Raw genomic sequence first — 20,705 nt, 5'->3', positions numbered from 1 at the left:
CTCAGTGGATTGAGTGTCTGCCTGGGGACTGAAGGGTCCCAGGTTCGATTCCAGTCAAGGGCATATGCCTGGGTTGTGGGCTCTATCCCCAGTAGGGGGTGTGCAAGAGGCAGCCAATCAATGATTCTCATCATTGATGTTTCTATCTCTCTCTCCCTCTCCCTTCCTCTCTGAAATCAATACAAGTATTTTTTAAAAGATTAATAAATTTCAGAGGATTAAAATTATATGGAGTATATTGTCTAACCACAAAGGAATTAAAGATCACTAATAGTAAGTTATTTAAAAAGCCCAAAGATTTATAAATTAAGGAACACCTAAATAAACTATGGTTCATAGAAAAAACTCACAGGGAAAAAGATATTATTTCTAATAATGATAATGAATCACAATATATTAAAATGTGTGAGATGTAGTTAAAGCAGTGCATAGAGGGAAATGTATAGCTTTAAATGCTTATGTAGAAGCATTTATATAGAAGATAAAGGTTTTAAATCAATGATCTGGGCTGCTCAGTTTATTGGAACATCATTCTATACACCAAAAGGTTGGGGTTCGATTCCTAGGCAGGGCACAAACCTAGGTTTCAGGTTCAGTCCCCGGTCTGGGCACATATGGGAGGCAACCGATCAAGGTTAGTTTCACATCAATGTTTCCCTCTCTCTTCCTCTTTCTTTCAAATCAATAAAAACATATCCTTGGGTGAAGGTTCATATAAATGCTGAAAAAAATAAATGATCTAAGTTTCCATCTTAAGAAGCTAATAAAAGAAGAGTTGATTAGACACAAGGTAAATAGAAGAAAGAAAAAAGTAAATATAAGACCAAAAAGCAAAGAAATAGAAAACAGAAAATAGAGAAAAATAACAAAGTAAAAAGTTAGTACTTTGAAAAGATGAATAAAACATTAATTTCTAGCAAGACTAATCAAGGAAGAAAAAAAAACACCCACAAATTACGTTGCCAATGGGACATCACCACAGACCCGACAGACATTAAAAGGATAACAAGAAAACATTAACAGTTTATACCACTAAGTTCTACAACTTAGATGAAATGGACAGATTCCTTGGAAACAACAAGCATACTAACTGCAATAAAAGAAAATTACAAGGCACTATGGGAGAATTCGGCAAAGGGGTTTTCCTAAGTTCAGAGGGAACTGGGTAGGCTTCACAGAAGTGATATGTAAGCTGAGACCTGAAGAAGTGGGATTTGACCAGAGGGATAGAATGATGCCCAAAGGTCCTGATGTTGGAATGAGGGTTGTGTGTCCAAAGAAAAAAAGGTCCAGGGGTCCTTTTCGGTGTTTGGTGTACACATGTCTATGTCCTTCCTGGGTGTAAACCTCCAGATGGGCCCACTTAACTTGAACAGAAGTGTTTAGAGAGCAAAGCAAATCTACTTGTCAAACAAATCTTTGCAAGTTTCTGAGCTGGAGCTGGAAGGCAATTTATTCTGCAAAGTAGATCATGGCCTCAGTGCCGGAGCTGGTGCTTCACCTGGCCTGCGAAGCTCCTAACGCTTTTCTTCGCTGTGGTTTCACGTTGGAAATGCTCACACCCCTCATGGCGTCGTGCTCCATCTCATGAGTTCTTTGGATCTCTGTCTGCTCCTCTTTTTTTTTTAAATATATTTTATTGATTTTTTACAGAGAGGAAGGAAGAGGGATAGAGAGTTAGAATTGATGAGAGAGAAACATCGATCAGCTGCCTCCTGCACACCTCCTACTGGGGATGTGCCCGCAACCAAGGTACATGCCCTTGACCGGAATCGAACCTGGGACCCTTCAGTCCACAGGCCGACGCTCTATTCACTGAGCCAAACCAGTTAGGGCTCTGTCTGCTCCTCTTAGCTGCATTCTACGGAGCAAGAAGATGAGGCTTCAAAGGAGAACCATGCCTTCCTTGCCTGAGGTCACGGAGGCCAAGCCCTAACCACCCTCCATCTGACATGTACATCAACTTTGGCGCTGGTTGGGCTGTGGTACATGCCTTGGGCGTGGATTTCCTGAACAGCTCACAGTCCTTACCCTTCCTCACGCCCAGGAGTCCTCTCATTTGTTTGTCCCTCGCATCTTCAGAACTATGGCCACCAAGGCTCCGAGAGGTGCTCGGGTCTGATGTGCACCAATGGAAGGGGTGGGGAGAGGAGAAGGAGTCTTTCAGTAACTCAGATATTTATGCAACTTCCTGCCAGTGAGGAAATACTCGGCTAGAAACAGCCCAGCTTCTCCTTTCCCTGCTCTGGCCCCACAGAAGGAGTTGTGGTGAACCGTGGGCCACACTGGCCTCAGCCAGATTGCCTGGCCAGTCGCTGGAGAAGCAATGCCCTGGACTGTCCTGCTCTTTGCAGCTGGTGAGCCTGACACCCCTGCAACCCACCCCCCCCAGCCACTCCCCATGCCTGCTCACCTTACCTCTGCTCTGGGGGCAGGAACCTGTACCTGGGGCTGCCCTCCCCAGGTGCTGGAGATGGCTGAGCCCTGACAGATTTGTCCCAGAGCCTTGGAAATGTCCCAGGAGCATGGCTTTCTTTTATGGGGCTCCTCGTTACCCCCACATCATGGTTATCAGAAATGCCACCCCGCCAAGGAGAGCGGTGCCCACGCCCCATGACTCAGCCCTGTTGGCCTCTGAGGCTCCCACCTCCAGGGCCAGAGCAGCAGATTTGCGGGCGGAAAACGGAAGGCTTGTGTAGACCTCACCTGAGCCAGATCCACACTGTGCCCAGGAGCCTGGGGACAGCTGGGGAGACAACCCCGAAATCTATATTCCTCACCACAGCCTGGGAAGCAAGCTAGAACCTCCCCTCCTCCGGCTCTCCCTGTTTCTCATGCCCTCCTCGAATACCCCACGCCCCTCCAGCCTCCCAGCCTTTGCCCACACTGTCCCCTCTGCCTGGAATGCTCTCTCTCAGTTCTTCCTGTGTCGCTTCTTCAGGGAAGCCCTCCGTGGTCAACCCAGCTACTGCAGCTTCTCATGACTCTAATGCAGTGGTTCTCAACCTGTGGGTCGCGACCCCTTTGGGGGTCAAACGACCCTTTCACGGGGGTCGCCTAAGACCATCGGAAAACACATATATAATTACATATTGTTTTTGTGATTAATCACTATGCTTTAATTATGTTCCATTTGTAACAATGAAATTGGGGGTCACCACAACTTGAGGAACTGTATTAAAGGGTCGCGGCATTAGGAAGGTTGAGAACCGCTGCTCTAATGTGCTGCACAGCATTTCTTATCTCCTTGAGAACATGAGCTCCCGGAGGCAGGCATGTCTGTCTGTCTGTCTGTCTGTCTCATTCACTGCTCTGTCCCCAGTACCTACAGCAGGGCCTGGTGCCAATCAGTACTGGTGATTGAAGCAATGAGAATGTGATTGCATTGCTGTGTAATAACTACTGCTATCATTAAAAAAAAAATGACTCAGCCGAAACCGGTTTGGCTCAGTGGATAGAGCGTCGGCCTGCAGACTGAAAGGTCCCAGGTTCGATTCCGGTCAAGGGCATGTACCTGGGTTGTGAGCACATCCCCAGTGGGAGATGTGCAGGAGGCAGCTGATCGATGTTTCTCTCTCATCGATGTTTCTAACTCTCTATCTCTCTCCCTTCCTCTCTGTAAAAAAATCAACAAAATATATATAAAAAAAAATGACTTAAACGCAGTGACCCCTGACCATGTACAGGGCACTTGATTCCCCAACATCGCAGTAGGGTGGGGATGACTAGCCTCCAGTTGTACATAAAAATCAAGGCCCACAGACATTTATCAACCTGTTTGACTCTATCTTGATTTGAATGTCTTCTAGATTGTGTAACAGTAATTAAAGATGTATCTTCCAGGCTACATGTATAATAAGAACTTCTATTAATTGCATATATGCCTTTGATGTATTTCCCCCCTCCAAATTATCAGCTGTGTACTAGGATTTGACACGTGAAAAATAAATCTGTAATCAGCTCGGGGAGGGAGGAACAAGGTCCAGAGAGTGTGAGCCACTTGCCAAAGCCACACAGCCAGGTTGGCCCCTGCGCTAATCACCTGCTCACCCAACCTCCCTTTTCTGCCTTGTAGGCTCCATGGCGATACCAGCGCCATCCATCCTGCTGGCGCCCCCGCACCCCAGCAGTCAAGAGGACCCCATCTTCATTGAGTGCACGGCCCCCCAGGGCTTCCCAGGGGCCAACTTCACGCTGTACCAAGGGGAGAAGGTGGCCCAGCTCCTGCAGGCCCCTGCGGACCAGCTCAGGGTCACCTTCAACCTGAGTGGCGGCTGGGAGGCGGCCGGGGGGACGTTTCACTGCCAGTATGCCGTGCTAGGCGAGCACAGGCAGCCGCAGCTGTCAGACCTCAGTGAACCTGTGCACGTGTCCTTCCCAGGTAAGGCCCTTTCACCAGCCCTCACTGCCTGGCTCCATGTTCTCACTACCAGGCCTTTCCAAGTGCTGTTCCCTCTGCGTGGAAGTTGTCATAGGACGAGCCAGGCTTCCAACTTGCCAGGATTTACTCACTTTTCCTTGTTTAAGCCTCACAGTCATCCCGTGCGGTGGGTGTAGTGATGCTCCCCATTTTGCAGGTAAGGAAACCAAGGCATAAGAGATGAAGGGACTTGCCCAAGTCACACAGCGAGCAGGCAGCAGAGCTGGGATTCCGCTGGTCTCCAAAGCCCAGGCATGAAATGTGCATGCTCTGCTGCCCCTCCCCTCCTGGCCATGGGACATGTTAGAGCACCTGCCACTCACCGTGAACGAGTAGTCTGAGAATTATTCGATCTGCCAGTGGGGGCAAGTAAAATGCAAGGATGAAATACAGCCTGGTGAAGGGTGTCATTTTATTTTTTTTTAAATATATTTTTATTGATTTCAGAGAGGAAGGGAGACAGAGAGATAGAAACATCAAGGATGAGAGAGCATCAGCTGCCTCCTGGCACACCCCCTACTGGGGATTGAGCCCACAACCGGGGCAAGTGCCCTTGACCTGAATCAAACCCAGGACCCTTCAGTCCACAGGCCCACACTCTATCCAGTGAGCCAAACCAGCTAGAGCTAACGGGTGTCATTTTAAATACAGAGGAGAGTGGTCAAGGAACACTTCTCTGAGGAAGCAGTGTTTGAGAACAGACCTGAATGATAAGGAGTCAGCCACATGAATGTCTCTGGCAAGAAGGTTCCAGGTGGAAGGAGCAGGATGTGCAAAGGTCCTGAGGCTGGAGTGTACCTGGTGTGTTTGAGCAACATGGAGGCACCCGTGATTGAAGCCTAATGAGCAAGGAGGAAAGTGGGGAGAGACGAGGGCAGGGAGGTAGCAAAACGGCTCTTGTAGGGCCTTGTGGCTGCAGGAAGGACTCTGGCTTTCTGGGTGAGTGCGACAGAGTTCGGGAAGCTGCTGATCCTTTCAAGACAGGGTGGGTGTGGGCTCTGGATCAAGGAGCGGAGAGAGGGAGGAGCCTCCAGGTGGAGCCTCTGTGTCAGCATCAATCAGAACTTTTCCAGCTGCAAATAGAACTTGGTTGCTAGCAGAGGCTCACACATTATGATGACAAAACAGTCTCTATGTCCTTCCCGGCCTCAAGCTCTACTATCAAAGGCCCCCTTCTCTTACCTTGGTCCTGTGGTCTCAGAGTGGGGAGGTGACAACCTTTACCCCCCACCCCAGATGAATGAATGAACAAGGCTAACACTGTGAGAACACCAAGCGTGCATTCCTCCTTCACCCTCCTGGCTTAGCTCCTACCTCCACTGGGTCAGGGCATCTGCTCCAGGCTCCCCCGAGAGATCCCCTCTCTCTCCAGGGAGGGGCAGACAAAACTCTGGAGCTGGGGCTTCAGCTTCTGTGGCTGACCTCTGTGTAGGCCTCATGGTCCACACATGGCTGAGGGGGGGGGATTTGTCCTCTGATACCCTGGTACCCACGCTGAAATCAGCAGGACTCTTCAGGCTGCAAGTAACTGAAAACTTGACTCAAACTGGCTTCGACAACAAAAAGGGATTTGTTGATTCGCTGAACTGAAGTCAGATCACGGTGCTGAACTGAAGTCAGATCACGGTGCTGACTTCAGGCATGGCTGGATCCAGGTGCCCAAAGGTGTCAGGAATCATTTGCCACCTCTCAGTTCAGCTTTCTTCTGTGTCTTATTCTCAGGCAAGCCCTCCCCCACATGGTAGCAAAATTCTACCCAGCAGCTCCAGATGTTTATCCTACCAGTTTTGTAATATTGGGTAGAGGAGTAAACCTCTCTTCCCAGCAGAGGCCTATCCAAAGTCTCAGAATTAATTCTCATTGGCTCAGCTTGGGTCACATGCCCATCTCTGAACCAATCACAATGACCAGGGGGAGGGAATGTGCTAATTGGCTAGATATAAGGTTTGCTGGGTCCCTAGGGTCCAGTTACACTCAAGCCACATAGTTGGGGTGCAAGGGGGGAAAGCTGACAAGATGATAGTTGTCCTACCTCCTCCCTGTGCCTCCACAATCCATGACCTGCCCACTCTCTCTTTTCCCATTTTCCTCTAGTACCCACTTGGATCCTGGCACTCTCCTTGAGCCTGGCTGGGGCCCTCCTCCTTGCTGGGCTGGTGACTGTTGCTGTGGTGATCAGGAAAGGTAACAGCAGGCAAAGAAAGCCTCACCGGAGGATGTGTTCATTGATTTAGAGAGAGAAAGGGAGAGAGAGAGAGAGAAAGACAGAAACATCCATGTGAAAGAGAAACATCAATGAGTCGATCTGTCGCCTCCCGCATACACCCTAACCAGGGATCAAATACGCATGCAACCCGGGTATGTGCCCTGACTGGGAATTGAACCCACAACTTTTTGGTGCACAGGATGAGGCTCTAACCGAGCCAGCCGGCCTGGGCTCCAGAATTCTTTCATCTTCTCAAACTGAAACTTTGTCCCTATTAAACATTAATTCCCCCTCCACCTCCATCCAACCCCTGGCATCTACTGAAATTAATTTTTATGCCGAAACTGGTTTGGCTCAGTGGATAGAGCGTCGGCCTGCGGACTGAAAGGTCTCAGGTTCGATTCCGGTCAAGGGCATGTACCTGGGTTGCGGGCATATCCCCAGTAGGAGATGTGCAGGAGGCAGCTGATCGATGTTTCTCTCTCATCGATGTTTCTAACTCTCTATCTCTCTCCCTTCCTCTCTGTAAAAAATCAATAAAATATATTTAAAAAAAAATTTTTTTTTAAAAAATCCTTGCCCGAGGATATGTTTTTTTAAAATATGTTTTTATTGATTTTTTTTTTTTTAGAGAGAGGACGGGAGAGGGGTAGAGACATAGAAACATCCATGAGAGAGAAATATCAGTGATTGGCTGCCTCCTGCACACCCCCGACGGGATCAAACCCGCAACCTGGGCATGTGCCCTGACCAGGAATCGAACCAATGACTTCTTGGTTCCTGGGTCGAAGTTCAATTGTTGAGCTACACCGGCCGAGCCAAAGGATATGTTTTTATTGATTTTGGGTAGAGAGAAAGAGGGAGAAACATCAGTGGGTCAATCAGTCACCTCCCATATATGCCTTAACCGGGGATCAAACCCAAAACTTAGGTATGTGTCCAACAGGGAGTTGAACCCACAACCTTTTGGTGTATTGGACAACGCTCCAACCAACTGAGCCACCAGGCCAGGGCCAGACCTTTTTTTAAATTATAAGGTATTATTTATTTTATTTTATTTTAATCCTCACCTGAGAATATTTTTCCATTGATTTTTAGAAAGAGTGGAAGAGAGGGCAAAACAGAGTGAAATATCGATGTGAGAGAATCACATCAATTGGTTGCTTCCTGCACGGGCCCTACCAGGGGCTCTGGGCCAGGGAGGAGCCTGCAACCAAGGTACATGCCCTTGACCAGAATCAAACCTGGGACCCTTCAGTCCACAGGCCAACGCTCTATCCACTGAGCCAAACCGGCTAGGGCCAGACAGACTTTTTTTTTTTAATATATTTTTATTGCTTTCAGAGAGAGAGAGAGAGGGAGAGAGGGAGAGAAACAGCAATGATGAGAGAGAATCATTGATCGGCTGCCTCCTGCATGCCCCCTAGTAGGGATTGAGCCTGCAACTGCAACCCAGGCATGTGCCCTTGACCAGAATCGAACCCGGGACCCTTCAGTCCCCAGGCTGATGCTCTATCCACTGAGCAAATCTGGCTAGGGCCAGACAGACTTTTAATATCTGCTGTTTTTCAGATGCCTTGAGACAGTGATGTCCAGTTGAAGTTTTTTCCTCTTCTCATTTCATGTCCATATAATAAAGAAACTGAGAATGTAGCCACCCATTTTAACAGGAAAATGAGTTTACTATCCAAGGGCCATCTTTCGTGTGGGCCATCACATATGATCACCAAGGATTATTCAATCAAAAGTTGAATGTACGCCCTGGGGTGGCTCGGTTGGTTGGAGCGCTGGCCTGGGCACCAGAAGGGTACGTTCCATTCCTGGCCAGAGCACCTGCCTAGGTCGTGGGTTTGATCCCTGGTTGGGTGCGTGCGGGAGGCAGCCTCTCTCGCTCGCTCGCTCGCTCTCTTTTCTAAAACAAAACAAAAAAGCAATTGAACATGCTTGTACCTTGTTTGACGTTTTTACCAACACACATGACTCATGTACTTGGGGAAAAGAAATGTTTGCAGTAGTTCTGTTGAGTGGCAAATTTGCTAGGGGAGAAGGCAATGTCTGAGGGGGGCTTTTGGCCTTTCAGCTTTCAGAAACTTGCAACCAGGATGCACCCAGGACCAAAATCTAACAAATGCTTGTTTATTTTTTGTTCCCCAGTTAAAGTAAAAAAAATGCAGAAGAAAAGGTGAGACCATTTCTGGACACCCTGTGGCGGTGAGGGGGGGCGGGGCGGCGGGTGTTAGGAGAAAGAAATATTCAGTCCCAGGGCATGAGCTCCTGATGGGTGTTAGGGACTCTAAGAGCCGGCCAGGTTCTGGGAACAGAAGGGCACTTCCCTGGCTGTGTGGGAGCTCCACCGTGAACAGCACTGAATGATGGGAGGGCCGCCTCTTAGGAACAGGTGTGCGGGGCACTGTGCTAGGAGACGCTGAAGCTGGAGCGCCTGTTAGCCTCCTAGCACCCCGGAAGCAGGCACTATTAACAGCCCCATTTTACAGACCAGGAGACTGAGGCACAGGGAACTGGTGGCTGAGCCTTCCTCACATCCGTTTACTGCCAGCTGCCAAAACTGTTCTCATCACTCTAGAAGTCCACAGTGGGAGGAGGCGAGTGGCGCCCCTGGGGCTGTGCGGTGCCCAACTTGGTGCCCTGGTCCTGGCCTTGGTTTCTCCTCTGAGAGGGGTGGGCACCCGCTGCCTGGTGGCAGAGAGCTAGCAGAAGCCCTGGGCTGGAATCCTGGCTTCATCGGGCTGGTGGGCTCTTACAAGAGCATTTCCATATGAGAGGACTCAGGATGGGTGGGGAACTAAGGTCAGGTTTGGGGCCTGGAAAAAGCCTCCTGCCAGAGATGGCATCACTGTCTTCCCAATCCCTTTGCAGAGAGCGGGAATCCTGCTGGGCCCAGGGTAACTGCACCACCACAGGTTTGTGCTTCCTCCTTGATCCTGTCCCTACCCCCTCGCCCAGGCAGGGTTCACTGCCTCAAAACACTATGGGCCTCACCGCTCTCTACTGAACCTCTTTCGGGGCTGATCACTTCCCTTGGGGGCAAGAATACACTCTCTCCCCTTTCCAACTCCCCTCGACCCCATGTTTCACCTCTCACCTTCTCTCCTTGCCCTATGCGTGGGCCTTTCATGCACACTGCCCTCTGCCTAGAGCACGCTTCTTCCCTCTGGTCGCAGTCCAAAGGTCACCTCCTCCAGGAAGCCTTCCTTGATTTTCTAGACAGGGTCTGTGCTTTCTACTTACATGATCCCAACAGACACCCTGTCATTCTTCTTGCCCCTTAGTAGAAACACATTCAAGTAATCTTGCCTGTTGGGTATGTAACATTCGCCTCCACCGCTGGACAGTCAGCTCCACGGGGGACGCACTGCGTCTGTCTTGTCCCCTGGAGCACCCTGGTGCTTTCACGGTATCTGTCACCATGCTCCAATGGAGCCCCATTTGTGGTCCAAACGTGTCGTTCTGCCGGCTTCCACCAGGGGGCGAGGGGTAGCCAGTCTGTGTGCGTGCTGCTCGGGAAGGGGCCCCCAAAGGGAGACACTCCATTCTTGTACTTTTTTCACCGTCTCGCGCATTTGTTGAGCACCTACTATGTATTGAGGTCTATGGGGCTCCCTCGATGACCACGACAGAGGTGGCCTCTGACCACAAGCTCACATTCCGGGGGGGGAACATCTGATGTTGGCCCAGATCTGTGGGGGCTAGGAGGGCTGTCCTCCAAAGAAGTGGTATTTAAGCAGAGACCTGAAGAAGGCGCTTCGGGGAGAACCTGGGGCAGTGGAGGAGCTGAGCGGTGCTCCCGAAAGCGGGAGTGGAGATGAGGAACCCATTTTCCAGAGGGTAGCGGAGGCTGCCGAGGATCGGGGCAGAAGAGGGACGTGATACCATTTGCGACTGTGAAGGGCTCACCCCGTGAATGGGCTGGAAGGGAGCAAAGAGGATGCCCTGAGACGGTGCAGACCCTTTCCTCAGGGTCTACATTGGGTGCTGGGCTTGGGGGAAGTGGGTGAACAAGGAATTGAAACTGGCCCCAGTTTTGGTTTCCCTCTCTCTTTCTTTTTCAGACATGTCCTTCGATAATTCCTTGTTTGCTATCTCACCGGTAAGTTGTTTCATTTCTTGGCTTACTGTCCTGATGCCAGGAAGGCAGGGGCCACCACCAGGCTGGGCTGTTTCTGAGTTGGGGGAGGGGGTGGGGGGGTGCTGGGAAAAGCCCAGAATCTCTGAGCAGGGATTTGTCTGTGAGCTGAGAGTTGGCTCTGAGACATCCGGGGGGGGCGGGGTTTGGGGGTGGCCTCATACGGGCCATTGTGTGGCAATGGGCAGGCCCCTGCAGGTGCTTGGTCTTGGGGTCAGCACTGTCGTTGCATTCAGTTGGGACGACCCCTTAGAATGGTGACAGAGGGGACTCAGGGGACCTGGTGGCTTTGGGGGATCATGGAGCGCGTGACAATCCGATGCACACTGTAGCCCCCTCCTGGTATAAAGAACAGCCTACTGTGTGTTCAGTTTCTGGGACTTCAGCTTAAACGTTCCTGTTGTACATTTTCCCTTCTAGTGGGGAGGGTCTCACTACACACACCCCTCCTCATCAAGGAGTGTGGCTCCCCTAGATCCGTGGTCGGCAAACTGCGGCTCGCGAGCCATCCGCGGCTCTTTGGCCCCTTGAGTGTGGCTCTTCCACAAGATACCACGTGCAGGTGCACATACAGTGCGATTGAAACTTCATGGCCCATGCGCAGACGTCAGTTTTCGGCCTGGGCGAGCCTATTTTGAAGAAGCACTGTTGATACTTGGCTCTGTTGACTAATGAGTTTGCCGACCACGGGGCCTAGATCATACATGTTCGAGCTGGGATTTGAACCCCTCTGCACAACTGCACCTTGGGGTGGCCTTGGTGTTTATACTTTATTACTTTTTTTTTTTTTTTTTTTTACTAAGTTAGCGAAGGCTGAGCCATGGCCACCATAGATAAAGACAATGTTCAGCTGCTCCTCTTCCCACAGAGAGGAGTACAGGTCTGACGTGAAGGTGGCCCCACTCGAGGTGCCCTCAGATGTCCCATTTGGCCAAGTAGACACTTAGTTTTTGGTGTTTTTTAAAAAATATATTTTATTGATTTTTTTTTTTACAGAGAGGAAGGGAGAGGGATAGAGAGTTAGAAACATCTATGAGAGAGAAACATCGATCAGCTGCCTCCTGCACACCCCCCACTGGGGATGTGCCCGCAACCAAGGTACATGCCCTTGACCGGAATCAAACCTGGGACCCTTCAGTCTGCAGGCCAATGCTCTATCCACTGAGCCAAACTGGTCAGGGCCAAGTAGACACTTTGGGACTGCTGTCAGGGCACCTGGGGCAGAGTCCTCTGCTTGAAGTACCCAGATGGGGACTGGGGTGGGGGTGGGGATGGGGTGAGAGTATTGGATTGGTCATCGCATCCTTCCTGGGCATCTGGACAAGAACAGAATGAGGCCCTCCCTTCCTCAGAGCTTCTTGTGTTTTGTTTTGCTTTTAAATGAAAGATATATTCTCCCCCCCCCCCCCCGAGAAGAAAGGAGAGGGGGAGAGAGATAGAAACATCAATGATGAGAGAGAACCATTGATCAGCTGCCTCCTGCACGCCCCCTACTGGGGATCGAGCCCACAACCCAGGCTTGTGCCCTAACTGGGAATCAAGCCAAGATCTCCTGGTTCATAGTGAACGTCCAACCACTGAGCCACACCAGCCGGGCTCCCTCAGAGTTTCTTAATTCTATGAGGGGAGAGATAGACGATGCCACGTGGGGGGAGTGACCAGGAAACTCGCTTCTCACTTACGTAGGGAATCCAAGGCAGCTCAGAGATGAGCCACAAGCAGGACGTAGCTGCGGACGATGGATCCAGGCTCAGGACGCCTTCCTGGCACAGCACATATAACTGGGGAGGAGGGGAGTGAGGAGCTGGCGGGCCATGTGGAGAACTTTGACTTTTACCCCAAGTGGGATGGGAGCCATGAAGGTTTCAGAGCAGAGAAGGGTCGTAACCAGATTCAGGTGCTCATGGGCTGGGGGGGCGACAGACTCGGAGGGTGTGAGCGGACTGGCCCTCAGCGTGGTTTGGTCCAGCGTGTGGGCAACAGAGGTGGAAGAAGCAAACGGATGCAGGTCAGGTAGACTCAGCAGATGGGAAACATGGCACTGCTTTTTTTTTTTTTTTTTTTAATCCTCGGGTCCAAGGATATGTTTATTGATTTTAGAGAGAGAGGAAGGAAGAGAGAAAAAAATATTTCGTATCTGCCCCAACTGGGAATTGAACCTGCAACCTTTTGGTGCTTGGGACTACGCTCCAACCAACGGAGCCACTTGGCCAGGGCATGGCACTGATTTTGTGTTAGATGAGGGCTGAAGGAGGAGGAGGCGTGGGGGTGTCTTAGGGAGGGAAAAGGGACAGACCACCTCATTCGGTTATGCCCAAGAGCAGACGGAGACATGAGTCTGGAATTCCAGAGAGAGAGGAGCAGGGAAGTTTAAACCGGTCCCCCGTCCCTGGTACAAAGATAGTGGCAAGGAAGGGGCTTGGCGCCAGGCTGTTCAGCCCTCTGAGGTCTTAGCTCTGGAAACAAATCCAGAGTTGTTAAGAAATGCCAGCAGGCAGGGCAAATTCTGAAACTTTCTGTGAGAAGCCACAGGCTCAAGGCACAAGCCTGATGATTTTTCCTTTTAAAAAGACATTTAGCCCTAGCGGTTTGGCTCAGTGGATAGAGCGTCGACCCTGGGACTGAAGGGTCCTGGGTTCAATTCCGGTCAAGGGCACCTACCTCATACCTCGGTTGCAGGCTAGATCCTCAACCCTGCCCTGATCAGGGTGTGTGAGGAAAGCAACCAATCAATGTGTCTCTCTCACGTCGATGTTTCTCTCGCTCTGTCTTTCCCCCTCCCTTCCACTCTCTCTAATAATCAATGCAAAAAAAAAAAAATATCCTTGGGTGAGGATTGATAACAACAACAAAAAAGACATTTAAAATGAAACTATGGAAAACAGAGAAACAAATTATTTCTCAGTATTTAGCCCTGGTGACTATATACTTATTTATTGCTATATTTTTTAATTAAAATTTTTTTTTATTTTTTATTTTTTTATTTTTTTTATTTTTATTTTTTTAATTAAATCTTTATTGTTCAGATTATTACATTTGTTCCTTTTTTTTTTCCCCCCCATAACTCCCCTCCTCCCAGTTCCCGCCCCACCCTCCGCCCTCACTCCCCACCCACTGTCCTCATCCATAGGTGCACGATTTTTGTCCAGTCTCTTCCCACATCTCCCACACCCCTTTCCCCCCCAAGAATAGTCAGTCCATTCCCTTTCTATGTCCCTGATTCTATTATAATCAACAGTTCATTCTGTTCATCAGATTATTTATTCACTTGATTCTTAGATTCACTTGTTGATAGATGCATATTTGTTGTTCATAATTTGTATCTTTACCTTTTTCTTCCTCTTCCTCTTCTTAAAGGATACCTTTCAGCATTTCATATAATCCTGGTTTGGTGGTGATGAACTCCTTTAGCTTTTCCTTATCTGTGAAGCTCTTTATCTGACCTTCAATTCTGAATGATAGCTTTGCTGGATAAAGTAATCTTGGTTGTAGGTTCTTGGTATTCATCACTTTGAATATTTCTTGCCACTCCCTTCTGGCCTGCAAAGTTTCTGTTGAGAAATCAGCTGACAGTCGTATGGGTATTCCCTTGTAGGTAACTGAGTTTCTTTCTCTTGCTGTTTTTAAGATTCTCTCTTTATCTTTTGCTCTTGGCATTTTAATGATGATGTGTCTTGGTGTGGTCCTCTTTGGATTCCTTTTGTTTGGGGTTCTCCGCGCTTCTTGGACCTGTAAGTCCATTTCTTTCACCAGGTGGGGGAAGTTTTCTGTCATTATTTCTTCAAATAGGTTTTCAATATCTTGCTCTCTCTCATCTTCTGGCACCCCTATAATTCTGATGTTGGTACGCTTGAAGCTGTCCCAGAGGCTCCTTACACTATCCTCGCATTTTTGGATTCTTTTTTCATTTTGCTTTTCCGGTTGGATGTTTTTTGCTTCCTCGCATTTCAAATCATTGACTTGATTCTTGCGCTCCTCTGGTCTGCTGTCGGGCGTCTGTATAATATTCGTTATTTCAGTCTGTGTGTGCTTAATTTCTAGTTGGTTCCCCAATATAAGATCGAGGGTCTTATTAGTTTTCGTGTAGATCTCATTAAGTTTATCGGCAGCTTCTAAACAGTTCTTGAGAGACCTTAAAAGTGTGGTTCTGAACTCTATTTCTTCCATTGACAATTTTGTCCCGTTTCTTTGTCTCCGCATTTTGTTATGCTTCCTTGGTGCACCCCCTAGTGGTCTTTGTTCGCAGTCTTATAGATAAATCTTGATTGTTGTAGCTAATTCCAGGGAGGGTTTGACCTCCAGGCCAAGTGGCTATGAGGATCAGCTGTGTCAGCAGTGAGAGAACTTCTGTCCTCTAGGGAGGTGCTAATCTAGCCTTTGCCTGAGGCTATCCGGCAAATGCCTTTGCCTGAGGCTATCCGGCAAATGCCTCTGTGCAGGGCTTGGGCGGGGTGGGTCGCACAGGATCAACAGGGTGGGCCGGAGAGAGCAGTTATGGCGGCTCTCAGTCCTGTCCCAAGGGGCTGTGCCTCTCTGAGTCCCAGCACCCGCTGCAAAGCTCGGAGAGAAAGCTGCACTCGCTCTGACCGAAGCCAGGCAGTCCCGCTTCTCCCGTTTGAGTCTGGGTCCCTAAAGACTCGCCCGGATCTGGAGCTCAGAGTCTGCGACTCCCTCCCGATTGAAAACAACAACCGCGCCCTCCGCCACCAGCCCGCTCCGCGCACTCCGCACCTCAGAATTTGACTTCAGCACTGCGCCTCCTCTGAGTGTCCGTATGCGTTTCTCTTTCCTCCTAGTTGTAGGACTTCCACTCAGCCAGCGTTCCTGTGGTTCTGGGTGATGTCCCTTCCGTTTTTTGGTTTCACTTTTGAAGTAGTTGTTCAAAGCAGCAAACTCCGGCGTTAACCTATGCCGCCATCTTGGTTCTCCTAATTAAAATTTTTGAATATAAAACACACCCATATGTCAGGGAGATTATACATATAGTAGTGTTTTTTTCTATCACTTAACCCTTCTCAACTACAGACATAGAAGTAACCACTATTAGGAGCTTCTTGCAAAATGCAAGCAAAGGTTAAAATAGCAAATCTATATCCTTACCCTTTTATTTTATTGTAAAGATCTTTTATTGATTTTTTTTAGAGAGAGAGGAAGGGAAAGGGAGAGAGAGACAGCAAAACACGGATGGCTGCCCCCTGCAACCCAGGCATGTGCTCTGACCAGAGCTGAACAGGCAAACTTTTTTTGTATGGGATGACGCCCAACCAACCCATACTGGCAGGATTATCCTCACAATCTTTTAAACATAAATGATAGCATGACACCTACATTGTTACGTATGGTGCTTCTTTTCCTTAATGGTAAATTCTAGTGATCTTTTCTAGTTTCTTTTGTTTTTCTTCGAATTATAATAAAATATATATAATAAAATGTACCATTTAACCATTTTTAAAAATTTTATTGATTTTAAAGAAAGAGAAACATTGATTTGTCGTTCCACTTATTTATGGCATTCGTTGGTTAATTTTTTTATGTGCCCTGACTGGGGTCAACTCACAACCTTGGTGCATCAGGTTGATACTCTAACCAGCTGAGCTCCCCAGCTGGGATCCCATTGTAAGCATTTTTAAGCAGCGTGGTTCCGTGGCATTAAGTACACGTACGTTGTGCAAACATCACCATCTTTCATTTATAGACTTGTCTTGCAAAACGGAAACTCTGTTCCCACCCTACAGTATTTCCTCGGTATTGGCAACCACCCAGCCCTTGGCAACCGCCATTCTACTTTCTGTTTCTGTAGATTTGCCTTTCTTTGTTTGTTTGTTTGTTTTAGAGAGAGAAGAAGGGAGAGGGAAAAAATATATCAATGTGAGAGAGAAACAGCAATCGGCTGCCTCCTTCATGCCCCCGACTGGGGATCCAGCCTGTCCAGGCATGTGCCCTGCCTGACCAGGATTTGAACCATCAACCTTTTGGTGCATGGAGCAACATTCAAGCAACTGAGCTACACCGGCCAGGGCATGTAGATCTGCCCTTTTTTGGACATTTTCTATAGAAGTGCGTCTATACAAAGTTCATCCTTTTGTGTCTGGCTTCTTTCACTCAGCATAATGTTTTCAAGGTTCACTCGTGTTGTAACATGTCAGAATTTCCTTCCTTTCTCAGGTTGAATAATATCCCATTGTGTGTGTGTACCACATTTGTTTACCCAGTCACCCACTGGTAGACACTTGAGTTGCTTCTACCTTTTGGCTATTGTGAATAATGCTGCCATGAACACATGAACATGGGTGTGCAAGTATCTGCGTTCCTGCTTTCAATTCTAGTTTCTTTTTAAAAAAAAAATATATTTTATTGATTTTTTACAGAGAGGAAGGGAGAAGGATAGAGAGTTAGAAACATCGATGAGAGAGAAACATCGATCAGCTGCCTCCTGCACATCTCCCACTGGGGATGTGCCCGCAACCCAGGTACATGCCCTTGACCGGAATCAAACCTGGGACCTTTCAGTCCGCAGGCCGATGCTCTATCAACTGAGCCAAACCAGTTAGGGCTCTAGTTTCTTTTTGGAACATTAGAAAGCTGTGCTCTTGGCTGAAATGAAAATGCAGCAGCTGACAGATCTCTTAGTGTGTACAGTATTGCTACACTGAGGATCTGGAGGATCTTGATATTTACTTTGTAACACCCTATAAAGTGCGAGTGACTTTTAAAAAATTTTTTTTTACAAACAAAGAGACTGAAGCTGGTTATGTGCCTTACTGGGGTCGCCCAGCTTAGGGAGGACCTAGCTGCGCTCACCTGGCAGGCTTCAGGTTTAGCAGGTTCGTCTCTTCTTGGCTGGTATTTGGAGCAGGAGCCTGCGAGGCAGAGGAGAGGGTAGACGTTTGAGGAAGCCCAGAATGGAAAGAGAGGAGATAATAGTAATGGCTTTGTTCACTTAACACTTAGTACTTACAATGTGATGTGCCAGGTGCTTTAACTCCTTTATGCTTCTCCGTAGCAACCCTAGGAGGGGGGTATTAGTGCTCTCCCTCTGGTGCAAAAGGGGAGACTGAGCACAGAGGACTTAAGTCATTCGACTGAGGTCACACCACCAGGAAGTGCTGGAGCTGGGATGTGGACCCAGGATGCTTGGTTCCCTGTTCAGCAGAGAGGAAGGCAGGAGGACAGAAGGCAGACCAGGCCCCTGACCCTGTGGAGTATGTGGGTGTGTGGGTGAGATGAGACCTGGTGGACTGCGGAGTCTCAGACTCAGAACATGGGGAAACCCTGACACGCCAAATCACCCAGTTCTATTTCTCTTCCACGGACAAAGAAAATGACTTCAGAAGGGGACGAAGGCGCCCTGGATGCTTGCTCGGATTCTGCAGCAACCTATGAAAACTCTGGGCCCCGGAAGAGGCCCACCTCCACATCCTCCTCACCTGAACCCCCTGAATTCAGCACCTTCCGGGCCTGCCCGTGAGGCTGAGAATTGGAGCCCCCGTCTCTCTGTCCATGCACTCCGCCCTCCATTCAGTGCTCTCACTTGACCTGGTGGGGCCGGTGGGGCCTGAGGTCCCTCCAGCTACTTTGGGGGGCTCTAGCTGCTGCTATCTCAGGGAATTGAACAGAGACAAAAGGGGTGCCTGGCCTTGGGACCTTCCTCACAGAGGAGCAGGAGCAGAAGAGGGGGAGCAGGCACTGGCTGGGAGCTGGACCGAAAGCAGGAAGTCTCTCTTTGGAGTCTCAGCTTCTCAGACCACCAGGGAAGTTGTTATGATCCCGTCTGGTCCCCAGCTGGGCCATAAGAGGTCAGAGCTTTCTGCACACCCCTCCTGTTTCCTCTTCCCTTGCCACAACCCAACTTGGCTTTTGGAGCATAGGGTACCTGGGGGCATGTTTTGAGTGTCTGCCTTGCTGGTATGCCTAAGTTATTAATATAGCACATGTTGAGCTGTCCCCAAGACCTCTATGGAGTGTAATCCTTCAAGCCTGGGGCTTCTGGGGACCAGTCACTGGATGCCTGGTGCGTGGCGGGGGGGAGTACCCCTCAACTGCATGCAGACAGGGAGGCCCAGGACGGTGCGGGGAGGGGACAATGCCTCAGAGAATCTCTGCTAAAGTCCTGGTGTTTGTGGGTAGAGGAGGTGGAATGATGCGGGGATGGGGCAGAGGAATATTGAGGAGAATGAATCGTAAATGAGAAGGTCCAGGGAAGGGTGGGAGCTGGGGAAGGTGATAAGTGGCCACAAAACTCTTTGGGTCCCCCCAAAAGCAGCCCTGGAACAGTGGAAGAGGGGGACTTAAAAGGAAGGTGTGTGTGTGTGTGTGTGAGAAAAGGCACTTTGCCATGTTCAGCTGGACTCACCAGCCAGCAATCATTGAGGGAAGGCAAAGTAGGGGCTATGGAGGGGTCCAGAGGGAGAGGGCCCAGAATTTTTTGTGGGGGAGGAGGCAGTGAAGGTCTGAGCATGGAGGGGGCGCTGTGGAACTGGAATGGAGATGATGGGGAGGAGAGAAGGAGCGCTTGAATGTTTCGAGAGAGGGGTTTAGGTTGGGTGTAGACCAAACATGTCAAACTCAAAGGCTAACACGGGCTAAATAAACAAGGTGTAAGTGTATGTGGGCCGCAAAAAAACAAAAGCTTCAACTTTCATAGAAACATAGGTTTATTTCGATAGAGACATGCTGAATACAAAGGGCTGAATGAAAGAGTTACCTATATAATAAAAGGGTAATATGCAAACTGACCCTAACAGCAGAACGATTGGGAATGACTGGTCACTATGACACATACTGACCACCAGGGGGCAGATGCTCAATGCAGGAGCTGTCCCCTGGTGGTCAGTGCGCTCCCACATGGGGGAGTTCTGCTCAGCCGCAAGCCAGGCTGATGGCTGCCAGCACAGCGGTGGTGGCAGGAGCCTCTCCTGCCTCCTCAGCAGCACTAAGGATGTCCGACTGCAGCTTAAGTCTGTTCCCTGCTGGCAAGTGGACATCCCCCGAGGGCTTTCGGACTGCCAGAGGGATGTCTGACTGCCAGCTTGGGCCCGATCCCTCAGGGAGAGGGCCTAAGCCAGCAGGTGGACATCCTCTGAGGGGTCCCAGACTGCAAGAGGGCATAGGCCGGGCTGAGAGAACCCCCCCCGCCCCCAGTGCACAAATTTTTGTGCACCAGGCCTCTAGTCATTAACATAAAATAATAACACATTTTAATAAATATTTTTCTTGAACCTTAACTTACCAGACACTGAATAACTGCACAAATTAATAAGCGTAACACAAATAAACCTATTTTTCTTGTTCTCCGAAAGTGAAATATTTCCTGTTGTGAACACCAAACAAGTCAGTCCAAGACTAATGACGTGGCAATCAGCTGCTAAAATAGTCGCTGCTAGTATTAGTGGAGAGAAATGGTGCGCCTGCACGAAAGGTGTGTAAGGGAAATGAATGCAACACGATTATAGTAATCAGTCATTAGCGAACGTTGTAGTTCGTTATTAATAATTATGTATAACAGGATAATGTAAAAATTAATTTACGAAATTTTTATTAAAACGTTTCTTACATACTGTTATATGAGCTGGGCCACAAAAATATTCCTTGTGGGCTGCATGCGGCCTGTGAGCCGCCAGTTTGACATTGTAGAGTGTGACTCCCACCTAAAACTGCTTTTTGGGACTAATGGACTGAGGGAATGGGGCCTCAGCCCAGGGTGTGCCCCAAGTGCCACACGCCTCAAAAAGTGAGGCCCAGCCCTCGCCCGTTTGGATCAGTGGGTAAAGCATCCCCCTGCAGACTGAAGGGTCTTGGGTTTGATTCCGGTCAAGGGCATGTGCCAGGGTTGCGGGCTCGATCCCCAGTAGGAGAGTGCAGGAGGCAGCCAAGCAATGATTCTCTCTCATCATGGATGTTTCTATCTTTCTCTCCCTCTCCCTTCCTCTCTGAAA

General features: G+C 49.1%; 1 protein-coding gene across 1 annotated transcript; it reads left to right on the top strand.

The window, feature by feature from the left end:
* The first annotated feature begins 2,145 nt into the window (after positions 1-2,145).
* On the top strand, positions 2,146-18,714 carry C5H19orf38 (chromosome 5 C19orf38 homolog). Its single transcript, XM_059696794.1, has 7 exons — positions 2,146-2,357; positions 4,076-4,381; positions 6,515-6,604; positions 8,781-8,808; positions 9,504-9,547; positions 10,697-10,734; positions 18,089-18,714. The coding sequence occupies exons 1-7, from the start codon at positions 2,327-2,329 to the stop codon at positions 18,236-18,238; spliced, it is 687 nt and encodes a 228-aa protein (XP_059552777.1). The 5' UTR covers positions 2,146-2,326; the 3' UTR covers positions 18,239-18,714.
* Positions 18,715-20,705: the final 1,991 nt, after the last annotated feature.

Source organism: Myotis daubentonii, chromosome 5, assembly GCF_963259705.1.
Source record: "Myotis daubentonii chromosome 5, mMyoDau2.1, whole genome shotgun sequence".
Taxonomy (NCBI): domain Eukaryota; kingdom Metazoa; phylum Chordata; class Mammalia; order Chiroptera; family Vespertilionidae; genus Myotis; species Myotis daubentonii.
The sequence above is the reverse complement of the archived record's forward strand: the minus strand, read 5'-3'. Positions and strand labels throughout refer to the sequence as shown.